Source organism: Anomaloglossus baeobatrachus, chromosome 4 (genome assembly GCF_048569485.1).
Source record: "Anomaloglossus baeobatrachus isolate aAnoBae1 chromosome 4, aAnoBae1.hap1, whole genome shotgun sequence".
NCBI classification, from domain to species: Eukaryota; Metazoa; Chordata; class Amphibia; order Anura; family Aromobatidae; genus Anomaloglossus; species Anomaloglossus baeobatrachus.
The window spans coordinates 53,796,271-53,816,462 of NC_134356.1; the positions used below are offsets into that span (position 1 = coordinate 53,796,271).

The window sequence follows — 20,192 nt, forward strand, 5'->3', positions numbered from 1 at the left end:
CGGGGGCAGCACATAGACGTCTTAAGAAGGTCCGTCCTACTGACCGATGCTCTTTTAAGATCTCTAAAACATTACAGTACTCAGCCAAAACAGTTTTCAGGAACCCATAGGCCACACAGTTTTTTTTCTCCATGTTCCAGAATTCATGCTTTCGTACAATCCCACCTCTTCATTCCTGCTCACCTCCTCCATACAATCTCCCCCGGGTGCACCTCCCCTCCTCCTGTAAGGAAAACACTGTGGATTCCTGTGACCCTCCATTGCTGTCCTCTACACACATTTCTCACTCTGGAGAGGAATTTACAGGACTAGTCATGGATTATAAACTGCTGCTGATCCTTCTACCCGGCCTCATACTTCTAGGTAAGTTCTGTCCCGTCTGTTTCCCCCATTTCTGATGATATATCTTATCTTCCCCTTAGCTCCGCTCACACATCTAATGTACGTCAGTGGACAGAGGGATTATTGTACTGTACGAGGAGTAAATTTACAGCCAGATTTTTTCCTTAAATCCTGAAAGTCATAGTTTTTTTTTGTACATTTTGAGACGTTGCCGCGTACATAATGCAGCCCAATTAAATTACATAACAAATGCATTTGATTAGTCCATATTTATATGATTCCTTGCTTATTTTGTAAGTTATTATTATTATTTATTATTATAGCGCCATTTATTCCATGGCGCTTTACAGTGAAAGAGGGTATACATACAACAATCATTAACAGTACAAAACAGACTGATACAGGAGGAGAGAGGACCCTGCCCGCAAGGGCTCACAGTCTACAGGGAATGGGTGAGGGTACAATAGGTGAGGACAGAGCTGGTTGCGCAGTGGTCTACTGGACTGAGGGTTATTGTAGGTTGTAGACTTGTTGGAAGAGTAAAGGCTACTTTACACGCTGCGATATCGGTCTCGATATCCCTAGCGTGGATACCCGCCCCCATCTGTTGTGCGACACGGGCAAATCGCTGCCCATGCCACACAACATCGCGCAGACCCGTCACACATACTTACCTTCCCGGCGACGTCGCTGTGACCGGCGATCCGCCTCCTTTCTAAGGGGGCGGTCCGTGTGGCGTCACAGTGACATCACTGAGCGGCTGCCCAATGGAAGCGGAGGGGCGGAGATGAGTGGCCGGAACATCCCGCCCACCTCCTTCCTTCCTCATAGCGGCCGGGAGGCAGGTAAGGAGAGCTTTCTCGTTCCTGCGGCGTCACACATAGCGATGTGTGCTGACGCAGGAGCGACGAATTACATCGTTACTGCTGCAGTAACGATAATTGAGAATGGACCCCCATGTCACCGATGAGCGATTTTGCACGTTTTTGCAACGATGCAAAATCGCTCATTGGTGTCACACGCAGCAACATCGCTAATGCGGCCGGATGTGCGTCACAAATTCCGTGACCCCAACGACTCCGCATTAGCGATGTCGCAGCGTGTAAACCCCCCTGTAGGTCTTCAGGTTCCTCTTGAAGCTTTCCACAATAGGGGAGAGTCTGATATGCTGTGGTAGAGCGTTCCAGAGTATGGGGGAGGCACGGGAGAAATCTTGTTTGCCCTTGACAAAGACATGAACAGTCTATAATTTTAAGGGTAGGTTAATTTTAACAGTGAGAGATAGAATATCCTAAATATAATCCAAAAATATCACATTGTATAAATTTATTTGCATTTTGCAGAGAGAAATAAGTATTTGATCCCTCTGGCAAACAAAACTTAAAGGGAAGGTGTCTTAAACAAAAAACAAAAAAAACTGAAAAAATGTAAAGTATTAATGTTCTATTGATTTGTTTAAATATTATTTGTTTTTAATTGAGCAAAATATAAAAAAAAGTTTTATATTTTCCACTCTTTAACACTAGGGGGAGCAGCTGCTGAAATCCTACAGAAATCCTACTGTAGAAGTAGCTCACATTACAGCTGCAGTAAAAGTGGGTGGAGTCTGCTCTTGTGTGTGATGTCACACCTTCCCCTCCCAATCTGGGTGTTTCCAACAGAAACATTACATTCACAAGACCGTTCCGTTTTTGCGCTCCACAAATCACGGTCCGTTTTTTTTCACGGATGCATCTGTCTGCCTTCCATTTTTTTTTTTTTTTTTTGCAGACCGCAAAACACGGAAGCAGCTAGATAGATATATAAGTGGATAGCTAGATATAGATGGATAGAGGGATATATAGAGAGATGAATGAATGGAGGGATAGATAGAGGGATAGATAGATAGATAGATAGATGAGAAAGACATATATAATGTCCCACTCCCCAGCATTTTGTAATCTTGCACCCTTTAGTGCCTTTCATTTGGCACTAAAGGGTGCTTAGCCTTGTATTTAGCCAAAAAATATATGAGTAAAAAAAACGACGTGGGATCCCCCTATTTTTTGCAGCCAGCTCGGGTAAAGCAGACGGCTGCAACCTGCAGACCACAGCTGGCAGCTTCATCTTGGCTGGTAATCCAAAACAGAGGGCACCCCACTCTGTTATTTTAAATTAAATAAATAATTTAAGACAAAAAACGTGGGGTCCCCCCCAAATTGGATCACCAGCCAAGGTAAAGTGGATTGCTGTGGTCTGGTATTCTTGGACCTTCCCCAGCCTAAGAATAGCAAGCCGCAGCCGCCCCAGAAGTGGCACATCCATTAGATGCGCCAATCCTGGTGCTTTTTCCCAGCTCATCCCGATGCCCTGGTGCGGTGGCAAACGAGGTAATATATGGGGATGATACCAGATATGTAATTTCACCTGGCATCAAGCCCTGTGGTTACTGATGTCACGGTGTCTATCAGATACCCGACATCACTAAGCCAGTCAGTAATTAAAAAAAAAATTAGATGACAAATGTTTATTTGAAAATAGAACTACCAAACACATTCCCTCTTTCACCAATTTATTGAAAAGAAAAAACAAATCCGGGTTCGGCGTAATCCAATAAGGGGGTCACAAGACGATCAATACTCACTGTCCCAGTCAATGAAGAACAGAACATTCCCCATTGGCTGGGAGAGCAGTGCAGTGACCTGAGCTAACATCAATAGGTCAGCCCAGGTCACTGCAGGGGATGACTAGTGCTGACTTTAGGAGGTTAGTGAGGTGCATTACCTGCGGTGATGGAAGCCCCTGCAGTCCTGACATCAGCGCTTGTCACTGAGTTCTATGCCGGCCGTGTTCTAAGATCACCTCTCGCAAGCGGCCTGTGACATCACCGCTAGTCACAGTCTGAGGCCGCCTGCGAGAGGAGATGTGAGAATGGGGCGGTCAGTGACAAGCGCTGACGTCAGGAGTCCAGGAGTTCGTCACCGCAGATAATGAACTTTACTAACCTCCTGACGGTAACGCTTATCATCCCCGCGGCTACTCGCATTGCAATGTGGAAGCAGGAGATAAACTGTGGAAAAAGAAGCGCAATAGGGTCTTACTAATCCACAACTCTCATGATCGGCTAGTCATTGGCGCGGCTTGGAAACCCTTTATCTACTACTCCCTGTTATCCGCATTGCAATGTGGGCAGATGCGGACACATTGCAGTGCGGGCATATGTAGAGTGAGGAGTCTAGAGTGGACAGTGGAGGTGAAAAGGTGTGACTGAGCAACGTCCTGACTCGGGTTAACGGTGACCTGGTAACCAGGAGAGATGGTTGGCGGTGGAGTACTCCCGGAACTACGCACCGATGGGGTACAGAACCCTAGGACAGGAAAGAGCTTCAAGCTGACCTGTTAACATCTGCACAGCAAGGGAACCATCAAGGATCTTGCTGACCCTAAAGAATCCGAAGACTCAGTAGTAAAGGGACAACTGGGGACAGGACCAGAGACTCCAACCCCACAGGGTTCACGCTACCGTCAGGCAGACCGAAGTGGACAAACCACAAACCGGGGACCACCAGTGTTCCATACCACAGGGACCCACTTAGCAGAAACAGGTGCCAGGGAAGAAGGTACTAGAGAACCAGACTGGCACTGGGACGAAAGGGACCTGGAGGCGAAACCAGCCGACCTCGGGCAACCAGTTAACATCTAAAGTGAGTAAACCAGTTGCACTGAACACCTGTGTGGACTCCTTCTTCCGATGCTCACTGCACCATACACCTGCTGGGGCAAAACTCTACTTGCGGAGGTACTACCATACTAGCTGCTAATATCATCAGCCTCAGTAGAGACACTCTGCAGCGGCGGCTCCCTACACTTAGCCGCAACACCGCAAGTGGCGTCACGTATAACTTTATTCACCAATCCCCTGTAAATATCCCCATTATAAAAAGGGCCCAGGGCACGGAACCGGGTAATGGCCACCATGGTGACATTCCCAAGACATACACTGCCCGGAACCGAGTACCCCATACCCATGGGTGCTAAAACCCTTTTTCCTGGCGTCACGAACAGGATTGAACTTGACCGGTCAAACCGGGTCACGTGTGCCTTAAATGCTGTGTTATATGAACTCAACTTTATTGTTTGAAAAACCACCACCATTTTGCTGTGAAAAATAACTGCGCCACAGCAGACCAAAAGGCGCTACAGGCACCCTGCAGGGCGAGCAGCCGCGGGGCTGGTGCGGGAGCGGGACACAGACTGCACCGGCACCCGACGGAGGTCACATGGAAGTGCTTTCGTGCGGCTTCTGGGGATTTTGCGGGCACATTGACTTGTATTGAGTCACGGTTCGTTATTACGGAACAGAATAGGACATGTTCCATAATAACGGAACGGACATACGGCATCCGATGTGTTTTTTGTAGGATCGGATGCACACGGAAGTGCTACCGTGTACCATCCGATCCTACACAAAAGACATTGAAAAAACGGTCCTGTCAGTAGGTCCACAAAAAAACAGGAACTGACCAGGACAAAGGGAACGGTCATGTGAATGAGCCCTAAGGGAAGATGAAATGTAGGGACACAGTGTGGAGCCATTTTGTTGGTGACCGCAGTGATCCTAATGTCTGAAGTATCACCAAAGACAGCTGCATAGTGCTTCAATGTATATTGCGCTCCCCGCTGTATCGCTGTATACCGCAGACCGTTGCTCCTCCTGACACATACACAGGGATATATAGCCTGCAGATCGTCGTTCCTCCTGACACATACACTGGGATATATAGCCTGCAGAGCATCGCTCCTCCTGATACATACACAGAGATATATAGCCTGCAGTGGCAAAACCCTTGTTTGCAGCACAGCAGGCAGATGTTTTTTGTAGTTGATGATGCGGTTTGTGCACAAATTTTGGTTCATTCCTCTTTGCAGATCATTTCTAAATCATTAAGATTTTGAGGCTGTCGCTTGGCAACTCGAAGCTTCAGCTCCCTCCATAAGTTTTCTATGGTAGTAAGGTCTGGAGACTGGCTAGGCCACACCATGACCTTAATGTGCTTCTTTTTTTCCTTGGTTACCTCTATGTTTTGGGTCATTGTCGTGCTGGAAGATCCAGCCACAACCCATTTTTAATGTCCTGGTGGAGGGAAGGAGGTTGTCACTCAGGATTTCATGGTACATGGCTCCATCCATTGTCCCATTGATGCGGTGAAGTAGTCCTGTGCCATTAGTGGAGAAACACCACCAAAACATAATGTTTCCACCTCCATGCTTGACAGTGGGGACGGTTTTCTTTGGGTCATAGGCAGCATTTCTCTTCCTCCAAACACATCAAGCTCTATTTTTGTCTCATCTGACCACAGCACCTTCTGCCAATCACTCTCAGAATCATCCCGGTGTTCACTGGCAATCTCCAGACGGGCCGGCTGCACTTGGGCCTTCTTGGGCAGTGGGAATTTGAGGGCACTGCAGGATTTTAAGACATTACGGGGCGTAATATGTTACCAATAGTTTTCTTGGTGACACTGGTCCCAGATGCTTTGAGATCATTAAGAAGTTCCCCCATGTAGTTTTAGGCTGATCTCTCACCTTCCTCATGATCCTGGATACCCCACAAGGTGAGATTTTGCATGGAGCCCCAGATCGATGTCAATTGATGCTCATTTTGTATTTTTTCCATTTTCTTACTATTGCACCAACAGTTGTCTCCTCACCCAGCGTCTTACTTATGGTTTTGTAGCCCATTCCAGCCTTGTGCAGGTCTATGATCTTGTCCCTGACATCCCTAGAAAGCTCTTTGGTCTGTCTTTCCCATGTTGTAGAGGTTAGAGTCTGACTGATTAAGGCTGGTGTCACATTAGCGTTTTTTTGTCTGTAGGTAAAATACCGCAAACCGCATTTGACTGGTATGTTATTTTACCGCATCCTTCTACTGCTACTTTTCATGGCTGCTGCAATGGATGCAGCAGGGCACAGAATTTATCGGCAGGCACTGGAGTCAGCTGAACTCCTGATCTCACAGCCCGCACACGCTTTGATGGATGTGTCGCGGGCGGGGAGGGCGCTGCACTCACCGCGCTCGGGTCCGGCGCTGCTGCTGCTACTCGGTGGCTCGAGCGGTGGGCCCAATCCGGGGACTCGAGCGGCGCTCCTCGCCCGTGAGTGAAAGGGGTGGTTTGTTGGTGTTTGGGATGTCGGTTTGTGATGCCACCCAAGGTGTGTGGTGAGGTTGGGGTGTTTCGCCCGGGGACCAGGGGTACTCAGATCCGGGCCACAGAGTCACTTCTGTGGGTATCACGATGGCGTGACCCGGTCTGTGATCCCAGGCTCCACAGTAAAAGGGGATTTGGGTAAGGGAGATTGTCCATGACGCCACCCACGGTTGTGGTGATGGTGGAACACCACCGCTGCTCTGGAAGGGGATCCCGGGAGCGATGACAGGGAGCAGCGTAGTTGTTATGTCCCCTCCGTGGGTAGGGGGGTTGGTTGTCCCGGGGCCCAGTGATGGGGTAAGCAGGGAGCAGGGCGCAGTGCTGCAGTGCGGTGCCCGAGGGCACGGGTGTACTCACAAGAAAGTCACACGGAGTCACTGGTGAACTAAGAATTGCCGGTGTCCGCGGCCTCTGGTACGGGGGTGTTAGTGTCCCACACACGGTGCAGCAGCCCTGGTTGTTCCTTCCCTGCAGCAAAGTGCCTTTTTCTCCTCTCTCTCTCTCCTTTCTGCTCAGCCGGGAACGGGGAATCCTCTCCCCTGTAGTGATCCGGGTAGCCAGGTACCGAGGGGCCACCGCCCGGCTCCGGCTACCTGTTCTGGCCCCTTCCTCACTACGGCCTGCCCCGGCCCTTTTGGAGAACGCTTCACTCCCAGCCTGGGAGTTAAACTCCAGACCTCTGTCCTGTCTGCCCTCCACACACTCTCTGCTCCAGCCCCTCCCCTCTCCTCTGCTTTTCCCTTACACGGGGGGCTGTGCTTTGTCTGGCTGCACCGGTGTGAGATCAGATTACCAAGGAGGATTAACTCTTTATGTGACAACCTGGCTGTGCCAGGGCATCACAGGGGCACCACCGCTGCTCTGTACGGGGATCCCGGGAGCGATGACAGGGAGCAGCTGGGATGTTTCTCTTCCCTCCGTGGGTACGGGGATTTTGGTAGTCCCGGGGCCCGGGGTTGTTGTCTGTTTGGTGGATTGTGGGGCTTGGCCAGGTGCAGGGTCGCGGGGCAGCGCAGTGCCAGACGGCACGGTGGTACTTACTCAGCCAGGAACGCACACGGAGTCTCTGGTAAAACAAACGGCTGGATGGACGAGTCCCACAGACGGCTGTGACGGCCACTCTCAGTAGGTTGACGGTAACTGTCTCTCCCTGCACCGGTGTTATGTTCTCGGCCCCGATGGCTTCCCACCAGTGACCCGCTCCCCAGCGGTATGCTGGCTAAGGGAGCCTCTTTTTGCCCGCAGGCTCTGGCCCTGGGAGCTCTAGCTCTGGTGGTAGCTTTATCTCCCTCACGGTTTGGACGGTTGCCTTCAGTCGGGTCTTTACTGCTGGGAAACCCCGGAGGTTCCCGTCACTGATGGATTTGACCGGTTTAACTGCGACTCCTAGCCTGGTCGGGGTCCGTAGGCCCTGCCAGATGGTGCTGGCTTCTCTTCGCTCCCCGATCCGGTACCGGCGGGCCACCGCCCGTCCCCGGTCCTTACGGTTGTGCGTCAATCGGCCTCTCCTGCAGTCGGTCACCACCGTCTGCCAACCTTGCTGTTTCTGTGCCCGGGCCACGCACCCGGACACGGCCAGTCAGCTCCTCTACTACTACTTCCTCCACTCACACTCTAAACTCAACTGCTCCCTTTTCCCGCCTCCAGGACTGTGAACTCCTCAGTGGGAGGAGCCAACCACCTGGCTCCACCCCACCTGGTGTGGACATCAGCCCCTGGAGGGAGGCAACAAGGATTTGTGTCTGACTTAGATGTTCCTAACCGGGGTGTGGGGTGTGTTGTTGCAGTACCTGTGACGTCCTGGCTTGTCCAGGGCGCCACAGATGCAGTCACTGCCTGCTGCCAATCACATGTGACCGTGTGCGGGCGGTGTGGTCAGGAGTTCAGCTGAGTTCAGATCAGCTGATTCCAGTGTCGGCCGATTACTTGTTCTGTGTCCCGCTGCATCCATTGCAGCGTGTGTGGGCTGTAGAATTCAGCTGAGTTCGGCCGGCACTGGAGTCAGCTGATCTGAACTCAGCTAAACGCCTGACCTTATACCAGCAGAACAAGTAATCAGATCAGCTGACTCCAGTGTCAGTCAATTACTTGTTCTGTGCCCCCTTGCATCCATCGCAGCGCGTGCGGGCTGTGAGGTCAGCTGAGTTCAAATCAGCTGACTCCAGTGCCAGCCGAACTCAGCTGACCTCACAACCCGCACACGCTGCGATGGATGCAGGGAAACAAGGAACAAGTAAACGGCCGACACCGGAGCTAGCTGATCTGATTACTTGTTCTGCAGGCTGTGTGGTCAGGAGTAGGGATGAGTGAGCAGTAAAATGCTCGGGTGCTAGATGGGCGAAGCCCATGTCGATTTGTTGGGTTTTTTTTTAAATTCATTAAAAAATAAAAAAACAAAAACCCGAAACACATAGCCCTAACCCTAAGGTTAGGGGTAAAAAAACAATGCATGGGCTCCCGCTGCATTTTCAATTGGTAAGGGTAACCCAAGTAGCTACTGGCTGCTAACCCCCACTGCTTGGACTTACCTTCACTGGCAATGGAAAATCCAGGGAAGCCCTTTTTTTTTTCTTTTTTTCTTTCAGTTTTTTGCCCAAAAACTAAAAACAAATGACATGGTCTTTGCCATATTTTTGTATGCTAGCCACACCTGCCCCAACCCCCAGCTGCCTATTTGTACCCAGCTGGGAACCAAAAATATAGGGAAGCCCTTTTTTTAATTACTTCATGACAGAATTTAAAAAAAAAAAAACAATGTGGGCTTCTCCCAATTTTTGTGTTCAGCCAGGTACAACTAGGCAGCTGGGAATTGGAATCTGCAGCACAGGGTGGCCCAAGCTTTTTGCCCTTGCTGCGAATTACAGTCCGAAGCCGCCCCAGAAAATGGCGCTTTCATAGAAGCATCATCTTCTGGCACTATATCCAACTCTACCAGCGACCCTGGTGCCGGGTGGCATGCTGGGTGATAAGGGTTAATACAAGCTTTGTTTTACCAGCTGGTATAAAGCACAAGATTCTTAATGTCAGGCCAAGTTTGACCCGACCATTAAGAATCTCCAATAAAGGGTTAAAAAAAAGACACCACACAGAGAAAAAAAATACTTTATTAGAAATAAATACACAGATACACTTAGGGACTCCATGTTTATTACTCCCTCTCACCCCTCCACGATTCTGGTCTTCTATCTTCTGTCACCAATCTAGCCCTGCTGTATCAGAAAGTACAGGGGGGAGGAATAACTACTTTCTGGGCATGCTCAGTACAGACAACAGGATCCTGCCTATCAGAGTGCGGTGACTTCCGGTAGAGCAGGATCCGGCACACATTGAACTACATTGCAGGTACTGCCGCAATGCATCGGATCCAGTGACATGCATTATTTTATCCGAGTTCAAAAACGCTACAAGTAGCGCTTTTGAAAAAAGATAAAATACCGCAAAACACCAGATCCAGTGTGTGCCGCACGCAACCGCAAGTCGCCTCTTGCATCTTGCCGTGATTCCATTGAAAATGCATTGAAATGACAACACATTTGTAAAGGATCCAGTTTTTCGGCAAAAAATCCATTCTTGCCGCAGTTAAAAAAACGCTGATATGAAACCAGCCCAATTTACTCTGTGGACAAGAGTCTTTTATACAGGTGACAATTTAAGACAGCTGTTTTAATGCAGGTAATGAGTTGATTAGAAGCGACTAAGTGTCTGTAGGAGCCAGAACTCTTAATATTTGGTAGGGGATCAAATACTTATTTCTCTCTGTAAAATGCAAATACATTTATACAATGAGATTTTCTGGATTTTATTTTGGATATTCTATCTGTCACTGAATTGAATTGATGATGCCCTACAATTTTTTAATTCACTTTTTTTCTCTATCTCGTTCCGTTTTCGAGATAAAAATGATAACTCCGTTGTTTTCCACCAGGTGGCGCTATAGGTGGTCTCATTGCGTAGTGCATGGCTAATTTACTATACCTAGACACCACCTCTATGCCTATAGCTGCCGCCGTTCTCAAGTTAATGGCGGTGGACAGGATATGGGTGGACACACTGTATATTGATGTTTAACGGATTACATCATGAATGTATTTCCAGCTGAATGTGATGTCAAACAAAGACCAGAGAAGGCGGCAGAGAAGAAAGCGGCAAAGCAAGCGGCCCTTGGGGTACCAACCAAATCTACGACAAAGAAGCCCAAGCAAGATCTCATGAAACGTCAGCCCAAGGCTAAACCTGCTCCCCCTTCTTCTCAGGGCCACACAGCAGGGTCCATTCTGTCTCAAGTTGTGGAGAAAGGAAGGTTTCAACCAGTCAGTGACACAGTGACAATAAAAGCTGGTCAGAACCTGGATCTCCGCTGTAAGGGCACTTCTGTACGCTGGAACTATCCTCATTACTTGCAGGAGGATGATGAGGGAAGATTAAAGTAAGTAGGACTGCCAAAATATGGTGTAGACAAGGTTGTACAAGTCATAGATGAACAAGGAGCAGTGTCAGTTAATATGCACACACCACAGTATCGGTATAGATGAAAATATTCATAAACAGTGTTATCTGTATGGAAAAAAAGAAGTACCTATTGAAAATACCAATGTTTTCAATACAATGGTATTTAAATAGCTATATATAGAATGGTTGGATTTAATGCAATAACATAAGACATGAACATTGTCATATAATAGACCTCGAGTTGGGCACAGTATGAAGACAGTTAAAGGGAATCAATCACCAGGATTTTCGTATATAACCTAAAGCCAGTGCTATACTGGCACTATCAGGCTGACTCTATACATACCTTTAGTGGTCAGCTCGGATGTATAGGATTTGAAATCCAAGAAAGTAAAGTTTATAAAATCGGCAGCTGCTTGAGTGACAGCAGCTGTATGTAAAAGATTATGTGGAGGCTCATACTGTATGTAAGGAGTGCTGTGTTTGTGCTCATACTGTATACAGGGGAATGTCAGCATACTTAATACTGTTCAATATTAAGTGATACAATTAATATTAATATAAAATAATAATTAAAATTAATACTAATATTGAGTAGAATTAATTTCAGCCTTTTGCTCCAGCCCTCTCCAAAAGTCACGTGGCCCTTCTGGAAAATTAATTTCCCACCCCTGCTCTATTATGTTATCTATAGTGCTGTACATAAGGGAAAAAATTGTGCAACGTGTTATACAAGTCTTTCTCCCTTTATGTCTGCACATGTGCACATGTTAATATTAATATTGAGCAGAATTCATTTCATCCCATTGGTTCTGTCCTCCACACCAGTCACTGTCTCTTATGTGGCCCTTCGGGAATATTAATTGCCTACCCTTGGTCTACAGTATTTCAGGAATGAGTTGGTGGCCAGAGGATTACCTACTTTGTCTCAGACTCATCTCCACCTTTTCCTGTGACCTAAACTGACCATAGAAATCTGATTACAGTAGAAAGTATAGAAGACTGTTCGGCCCAGGGGCGGACACAGACAGATGAGGGCCCTCTGAGCAAGAACAGTATATGGGCCCTCTGCCGTCCAAAAACCCGTCACAATGTACCCCTTTATGAGTTTGGGACAGAAGTTGCTTCCTACTTTGGGTATGGAAGTGGGCCTCCTTGTCTCTTAGGCCTCTTGGGACCCTGTGAAAATGAACAGGCCACACCAATGTTATGTCTGCCCTGGCTTGGCCATAATTTCACATTGGTCACTTAGGATGTTTGGCTTAGTCAACATTGCAAGGTAAATCAACAAGACAACGCTGTTTCTTTAATTGAGCAAAAATTAGGGTACTGGGCTTAAACCAAGGCTCAAAAACATTGTAAGGAGCAATGGCGGTGCCTTGACATCGGCTGGTCCAAGCCCCAAATTGTGCAGACCATATAGATGTGTTTACATAGCATATCTGAGTAACCCACAATGTCTTTTGATGGCACTTTGTCATCCCATCATCCTTATTAATCATGGATATTGGCTACAAAGTTCTACAGTTTTGTTGTTCTCTCAACCAAAGAGAATCGCCCATGTGCAGTAGGTCATTTGCTTCTTCATGTAAAGATATTAATTTTTGAAGTAATGAGACCTTTTATTCCATTCAAGGATAAAACACTTTGGACGCTACAGTCAGCTCATCCTGGTTAATGCCTCAGCAGCCGATACTGGGGAATTTGGCTGTGGTGGTTACCAGTGCAGTGGACATGGCTGCCATGATGGAGAAGAGAAAACCAGCAAGACCTTTGTGTTTGTGGCAGGTGAGCGTAGAACACTACCACTTGTGTAAAAATATCGAACATGGCCTTACTATGAAAGGATATATACTAATTGATTATACCCTGTCTTCGATTTTACACACTTACATCCTTTTCTCTAAACCTTTTCCTGTAGATCCTCAGGAACTTTTTGTCCCGACAGAGGACTATTATGTGGCTGTCCAGCTTCGAACACGACAGCCAGCATTACTTCCGTGCCAGGTTACCAACCCACTTGCCAAAGTCACTCTACACAGAGAGTTCCCACCTGAGCAAATCCCCGTGGATGGGGCGAAGATTGCTTACGACCAGAAGAAGGGAATGATCATATACCAGCCACAGCCATCTCTTGCAGGATCACTATTTTGCATTGCTGAGCTCGGAAACCTTCGACAAATGTCGACCAAGTACATGCTGATATATGTGCACTGTAAGTGCTCCTACCATACTCCGTTTCCATAGAAGGATCACATCTAATAAGCCCACAAGATCTAACCCTTCCTTAGGGGTGATTTAGTTGTCAATGATTTTTTAAGTACTCAAAAATGGTCCAAATTCCATCCGATTTTCATCAGTGTTTGGTAAATTAAAGGGAACCTGTCACCAGATTTGGGGCCTACAATCTGCGGCCACCACCAGTGAGCTGTTATATACAGCATTCTAACATGCTGTATATAAGAGCCCAGGCCGCTGTGTAGAACATACTGTAAAAAACACTTTATAATACTCACCTAAGGGGCGTTTTGGTGCAGGCTGGTTGATGGGTGTCTCTGTTCTCTGGTACCGATGCCACCTCTTTCGGCCATCTATGTCCTCCTTCTTCTGAAGGTGCATGCCTGGGTGCATGACGCGTCCCACGTCATCCACACTAGCCGGCATTGAGGTCCTGCAGTGGCGCACTACAATACTTTGATCTTCCCTGCTCGGCATTTACAATGCCATGTGCAGGAGCCCTAAATATCATCGTTCAATATGTTTCTTAATCCCTAGATGTACTAAATGATACTAAGAATACAAGTTTTCAATTTCAAAAATGTATACATTTTTTTACAGACCCATCAGCTCCACCCAAACCCACCATTGAAGCATCAGTGAAGTCGATACGAACCGGAGAGAATTTTATTGTCACCTGTACCGTTTTAGGTGAACTGGAAATCAGTGTGGAGTTCACCTGGGAATATCCTGGGCAACAGGTAAAAGATAAGTGACTGGAGCATGTTGGATATTGTAGTGACGCGCCCACGGGGTCGGAGGTTAGCCGTCACCGGGCCGCGGGTCTTCTCCTGGGTCGCCGCGGTGGCCTAGCCCAGTTCCGTGACCCTGTCCGGTGTCAATAAAAGGCTTTTGGGAATGGGGATTTATGGGGGTAGTTGTTTGTGACGCCACCTGTGGTGTACGGCCAGTATGAGCCGCCGCTGTGGGTGCTTTCTCTGCTGGGGCGGATGATGACGCAGCTCGGGTGTTGCAGCTCTCCACAGGTAGAGCTAGGCCCCAGGGAGGATGGGAGTGGAAGTCTTTCAGGTGCTGATAGCACTGTGGCGCGATGGTGAGGGCGCCGGCAGTAACGGGACGACACAGGCGGTGCAGTTCAAGGTCTTTTACTCACTGGTCACACGCTACCATTGGAGCACCGGGCTACGCTGTGATGGGCTTCAGCCGATCCCGGATACTTCAAAGGTCGATGCCGGTGTTTTCCTTCTGTGTGTCACCTTTCGACACCTTTCCCTCCACCTCAGCTCCTGGGCTGTGGAACGGATCACGGGTGCCTTCTGCACTTCCCGCGAACCGTGGGATTCCCCTTCTTTCCTGAGAGCCCGGGTCGAGCCTCCGGCTCCAGACCACGGGCCCCTGACTATTCGTGTCTGTGCTTGCTTGTTCCTAAGTGCGTCCTCACTTGGACGCTGTCCGGTGCTAACTGCTCTCTGTGTGTCTGATGACTCCTAATTTCCCCTGTGGGTGCCCCGCCTCCCAGGTTCCTGAACTAGTGAATATGAGGTCCCATACCTCATGATGGCCACCCCAGCACCTACCCTACCCTAGTCCCAGTGGCAGAATCCCCGTGTTATATGTTGTTTGAGTGTGGTTGTGGTTGTTACAGGCTGTGATGAAGACTTCACCTCAGGTGAGGTGCAGTACCCTGCGGCACCTGCAGCCGCAGGGGCGCCACAGTAGTGATTAGATCTTTGAAGCCATTGTAACCTATGCACTGGCATCAATTCACAGCTCTCTGTTTCTACAGATCGGCAGGCCTCCTTACGTCCGGGAGAACACGTCACAGACAAGACGAGGAGGAACGTTAATGCAGGAGTCCCAAAGTATTTTGTATATTGATGAATCTCGTGCTGTGGATGACGGCACTTATACCTGTACAGCTCAAAACTTACAGGGGAGCACGTCTGTAACCACAAGGGTTAGCGTCCTCCCACCCACGTCTACAACCCGAGTAAGAAACCAAGGATGAGACACCCAGGACTCTATCTGTAGGGAGTAGATGGAGGTTTGTTGCCATCATTAGCTCTTTATGACTGAAAAATGTATTAATAAAATAAAATGTGTCCTTATAGTTTTAATATTTTTGAAAGACTGGTTCTACAGTCTCCTAATAAACACATTGTAAATGTAATTGTATCCAATATGCTTAAGGCCTAATAAAGTTCCAGATTTCAGGGTCTCACCTTTCTGGTGTCAAAATTCCCTTTCATCCAGATCAGTAATGGATTGAGATTCTTGTACTTCTCTTTAAAGGGGACTTGTCACTTTTCCATAAATATGTAATGTTTTCGCATGGTGTAAATGTCGCTGTTCTCCTGAATCCGGCGCTATTTTTCTTTTTTTCCTGCACCTCTCCGTTCCTGAGCTATGGCCCTCTCTTCCCGTATATACATCTAGTATCATTAGCAAAGTGGGCGTGATCATTAGCTCTTCTTGGTAACCACGCCCATTTGGCTAATAAGACTAGATTCCTATACAGGGAAGAAAGAGCCAAATCTTTGGAATGGAGAGTCACAGAAACAAAAGAAAAGCAACGCCGGATTTAGGAGGACAGTGGTATTTACATCAGGTAAAAAAATGACATATTTATGGCAAGTGACAGGTCCTCTTTAGGGGCTCATGAACATGGCTGAATTACCAATTTAGTATTGAGGTGTATATTTGAAACCAAGAATAAAATCAGGTCCAGTTCTGTGATATCAACCCATTTTGCTGAAAGTTCTCCTGATCTCGGAAGTCAGGAGCCAATTCTACCCTCGAGGTTGCACATATGGCACAACTCATGGTCCATTACACAGCAGAATGTCAATCACAGCTGAAGATTATTGTCCATCGTTAAAGACTTGTCCAGAACAGATGCTGAAAGATGAGATGAGTCTGTCATGAGATGAGTCAGGAATGGCCACAGATTGTGTGATTTAGAAAAGGAGAGGAATTTAGAAAAACTATTGCACAAACCCCATTAGGAGATCTTATGTTAATAGAGAGGTTCAGTATTTTCATCTCTTACACCAAAGAGCGTAAAGCTCTGAGCACTGTGTAAAACTTCATTTTCTCTATATATACCACCAATATCACAATCCACTAGTAGGGCCTCAAAGCATATAATTTGATCATATCAACACCAAAGAAGAAATATGCAAGCCAAAATAAAATTAATTATACAAATATCTTTTATTAAATAAATTGGAAAGTCATCAATCACAAAAGAAAGTGAACTATCAATGAGCCCGGTTCAAACAGGGATGAGGAGCGGTTTCCCTGTATACTCGACTCGCATTTCACAACCTCAGTGCTGGACGAAGCACTGAGGTTGCGAAACGCGCGTCGAATGTACGGGGAAACCGCTCCTCATCCCTGTTTGGACTCGGCTCATTTGTATTTCACTTTCTTTTGTGATTTCTTTATCTTACTTGTGATTGATGACTTTCCCATACCGCTGTTATATTTAATTAGCACTTGTGAGTATTTAATTACCTATATACACAGTTTTGTTGCGGTTTTGGGATGTCATTTATCCTTTTAAATTTATTTAAATTGCATTGGACACTCATACACTTGTGTGATGCTGGATTCCATTTAGTTATTGTATTAGGGTATTGCCGGATTTCCCCAATTCATACCATCCGTCTCTTGAGTTGTTCTATTTTTTATTATATTTTTATATTTTAATTTATTTAATAAGTGATATTTGTATAATTATTTTTATTTTGGCTTGCATATTTCTTCTTTGGTGTTGATTTCATTTTCTTTGTTGTGGCGCTGTAGGAAAAATATACAATTACTGGTTTGATCACAGATTACAATGCAATGGATGGAAGGGGAAAGGTTTGTGATCATCTCATTACAAAGGAACTCTATTAACAAACAGCTATATGCATTGATCGATGAACTGTATTTGCAAAATAAAGAAATGTTTTTTTTTACATTAAATCAGTCAATTCCAGTAACTGATTGTCACGATGACTTTAGGATAGTGGGGAATTGGGTCTCCTAAGCTATCTCTCAAGCTATGGGACGCTATGCTATCTCTAATCTCTGCGATACTCCTAATGGTGGAGATGCCTGAGTCTACTTCCTGGCTGTGCTACTTACCAGTCCTGAAGAAAAAACAAAAAAGCTAGCACTAAATGTGCACTACAGCACTAAAAATTCCAACTGTACTTATTATAAATTTGAGATTTTTGGCAAAAAATTGCAATTTCTTGAGCCACCCCGCCACTCCACGGCAAATCTCATTTGGGGCAGTCCTAACACTAAAATATTCTTATAAAATGTGCCAAACGGCCTCACATATGAAATAGTAGAACTGCTCTTAGCAGCACTCACCTGGTCTATTTCAGTCCCGTACCCATGACTGAATCATGGCTGTGGGCGTGACAGGTCCAAGCAAATGCTGCATGAAGTAAATAGCCTGTGGACAGGGCCTGATAACTGAATGTGAACAGTCACCAATCGCCAAAATCTAGACAGATGGAATACATCCCAAATTGGGGTGCATAGCAAGGTGGAGGTCAGCCACCGACCAATTCAATTCAACTTACCAGTCCTGGTCTGATTCCTCCTCCCCCTTAGGGAGGGACATAACAGGAGTGTGTATAAACCACAGAAAAAGACAGACAAGGGAAAAAACAAAATTCTGTCACACAGCACACACTGTTTTGAGAAGTATTTAAAGGGATCGGATACGGCTTTAAAGAAGGCGATTAATTTTATTATAATGATTCAATTATTACAGGAAATAGTGTATGGTGAATAGTGCATAATATAAATCACAAAGGTAAAGTACTTACAATGCACACTACATAGGAAAAACTTCACCAGGAGTTACACGCATCATCTGTCCGGAAACATCAGCTGTGAGAAGCAAAACAGCGAAGACAAAGAAACTCCTGGGATCCACACTGTAGTTTCACAGGTATCCCCTCTACAGGCTTCTGACTTTGCTGTAATCTTCACCAGCTCGCATAACCAATTCTTACACACACTCTAACAGGTTTCATTTGTTCAATATAGTATCCCTTTTCTGAGTGGCCAACTCTTCAGATGTCAATCTACACCGGACAAATACGTCACTGGATGTGACATGCCAAAGCTCCTATTTTCAGACGTTTTACCATACTATAAACACGTACATTCTCACTAAACATTGATAGGAAAACTATGTGATACTATAAACATGTACTTTCTCGCTGACTAGAACTATATCTCCAGGTGTCTGGGAAATTTACAGAAAAAACACTTAATATAAACTAAACTATTACAGTCTGATATCTTAAAGGGTTTCTTAAAGACAAACGACTAATATGGATTCCTGATGGCCACTAACATGTTAGCACTACATGTACACATGAAGGTAAAGACAATAATAGATTCAGGAGGAAAAACAAAAGCAGGAAGGAAGTATAAAACAACAGGGGTAACCGCCACAACCGCTCCAAACAATAAGCACAACTTAAGTGCAACTTTCACCAGAGAGTTTGGGACACCACTCCTTACAGACCAACATAGAATAAACTATAGCTGGCATAGATGGAAGCCTTCCACTAGCATTAATAGGAGGGGAACAGATGTGATAGGCCTCCCTATAACATGTGAATAAAGGAACAAGCAGACTAGCAGAGATTAAACTTGTTAGCCTGCCTAAGAATCAGCACACAGCAGGTCAACGCCCGAGTTTGCCTGTGTTGATTCCAGACACTAGAGAAACCATCTGGCGGAGTGACAGAATCTGCAATCTGTACAGAGTCCAATACCACCATGACAGTCAGCGAAGTTTGTGCAAAACTCTGTGTGACCCTGATAAAGGAATAACACAAAGGCTTCATATTTGCTGCCAAATATGAAATTATGTGTACAGTAGATAGTGGCTACAGAATTATTTGAGCTCCATTGTAGCTCTGTGTGCTGCCGATTTTGGGCCGTGTTCACAAATAGCATAAAATCTGGGGGGGTTTTCCCCCGATTGCGTTTTTTTGTGCAAAAAATCTGACTCACTGTCCAAGCAAACTGGATGTGCTTTCACGAAAACTCATGCCCACTTTGTGTTTAACCCCGTAAGGCTATGTCCGCACGTTGCTTTTTACCTGCTTTTTTGCTGCTTTTTCAACTGCAGCGTTTAATGCCAAAATGGTTGTGTTCTGCTTTTCAAGCAAAGTCTATGGGAATTTGGGTTTCTTGTCCGCACTATGCAGTTCAAACTGCAGCCTTTTTGTTGCAGAACTTTGGTCAAAAACCCAGCTTTGCAGTGCAAAACCCAAATGGCAAAAACAATTGACATGTTTTTGCCATTTGGGTTTTGCACTGCAAAGCTGGGTTTTTGACCAAAGTTCTGCAACAAAAAGGCTGCAGTTTGAACTGCATAGTGCGGACAAGAAACCCAAATTCCCATAGACTTTGCTTGAAAAGCAGAACACAACCATTTTGGCATTAAACGCTGCAGTTGAAAAAGCAGCAAAAAAGCAAGTAAAAAGCAGGTAAAAAGCAACATGCGGACATAGCCTTACACTCCATGACAGATGTATCCATCATAGAGTATGTCAGAGGTAAAGTGCCAGCCATATTATATTGTTGCCATCTGCCTCTAGCAGCAGCTATCGGTGCGCCCACCGATCGCTACTGTTATCTCCATAACTGCCGCTGTCAATTGCTGATAGCGGCATTTAATCACCTCCATCTGTGCCTGTCACATGATCCCTTACAAAAATACAGCTGCACTCTGAAACGCTAAGGCATGTAAGCATTGAACACAAGAATTTGGATATGCATTACTGCTAAGGAAATAAATTAAAAAATTGAGACACAGCGCTTAAAAAGGCCAGTGTTATGTAAGCCCAGCAGCCAGCATCAAGGCGTATCTCTTTTTGCTTGGATCCATACCTAAATACCTCTATCCGGGATGAACAGCCTAAAATTTTAGGGGCAGGCAGGAACCTG

The 20,192-nt window shown here is 46.2% G+C and overlaps 1 protein-coding gene across 1 annotated transcript; it reads left to right on the plus strand.

Moving 5' to 3' along the window:
• Positions 1-239: 239 nt before the first annotated feature.
• Positions 240-15,425, plus strand: LOC142301199 (platelet-derived growth factor receptor-like protein). Its single transcript, XM_075342226.1, has 6 exons — positions 240-363; positions 10,626-10,956; positions 12,616-12,767; positions 12,901-13,194; positions 13,818-13,957; positions 15,004-15,425. Exons 1-6 carry the CDS (start codon positions 315-317, stop codon positions 15,223-15,225), a joined length of 1,188 nt encoding a protein of 395 aa, XP_075198341.1. The 5' UTR covers positions 240-314; the 3' UTR covers positions 15,226-15,425.
• Positions 15,426-20,192: the final 4,767 nt, after the last annotated feature.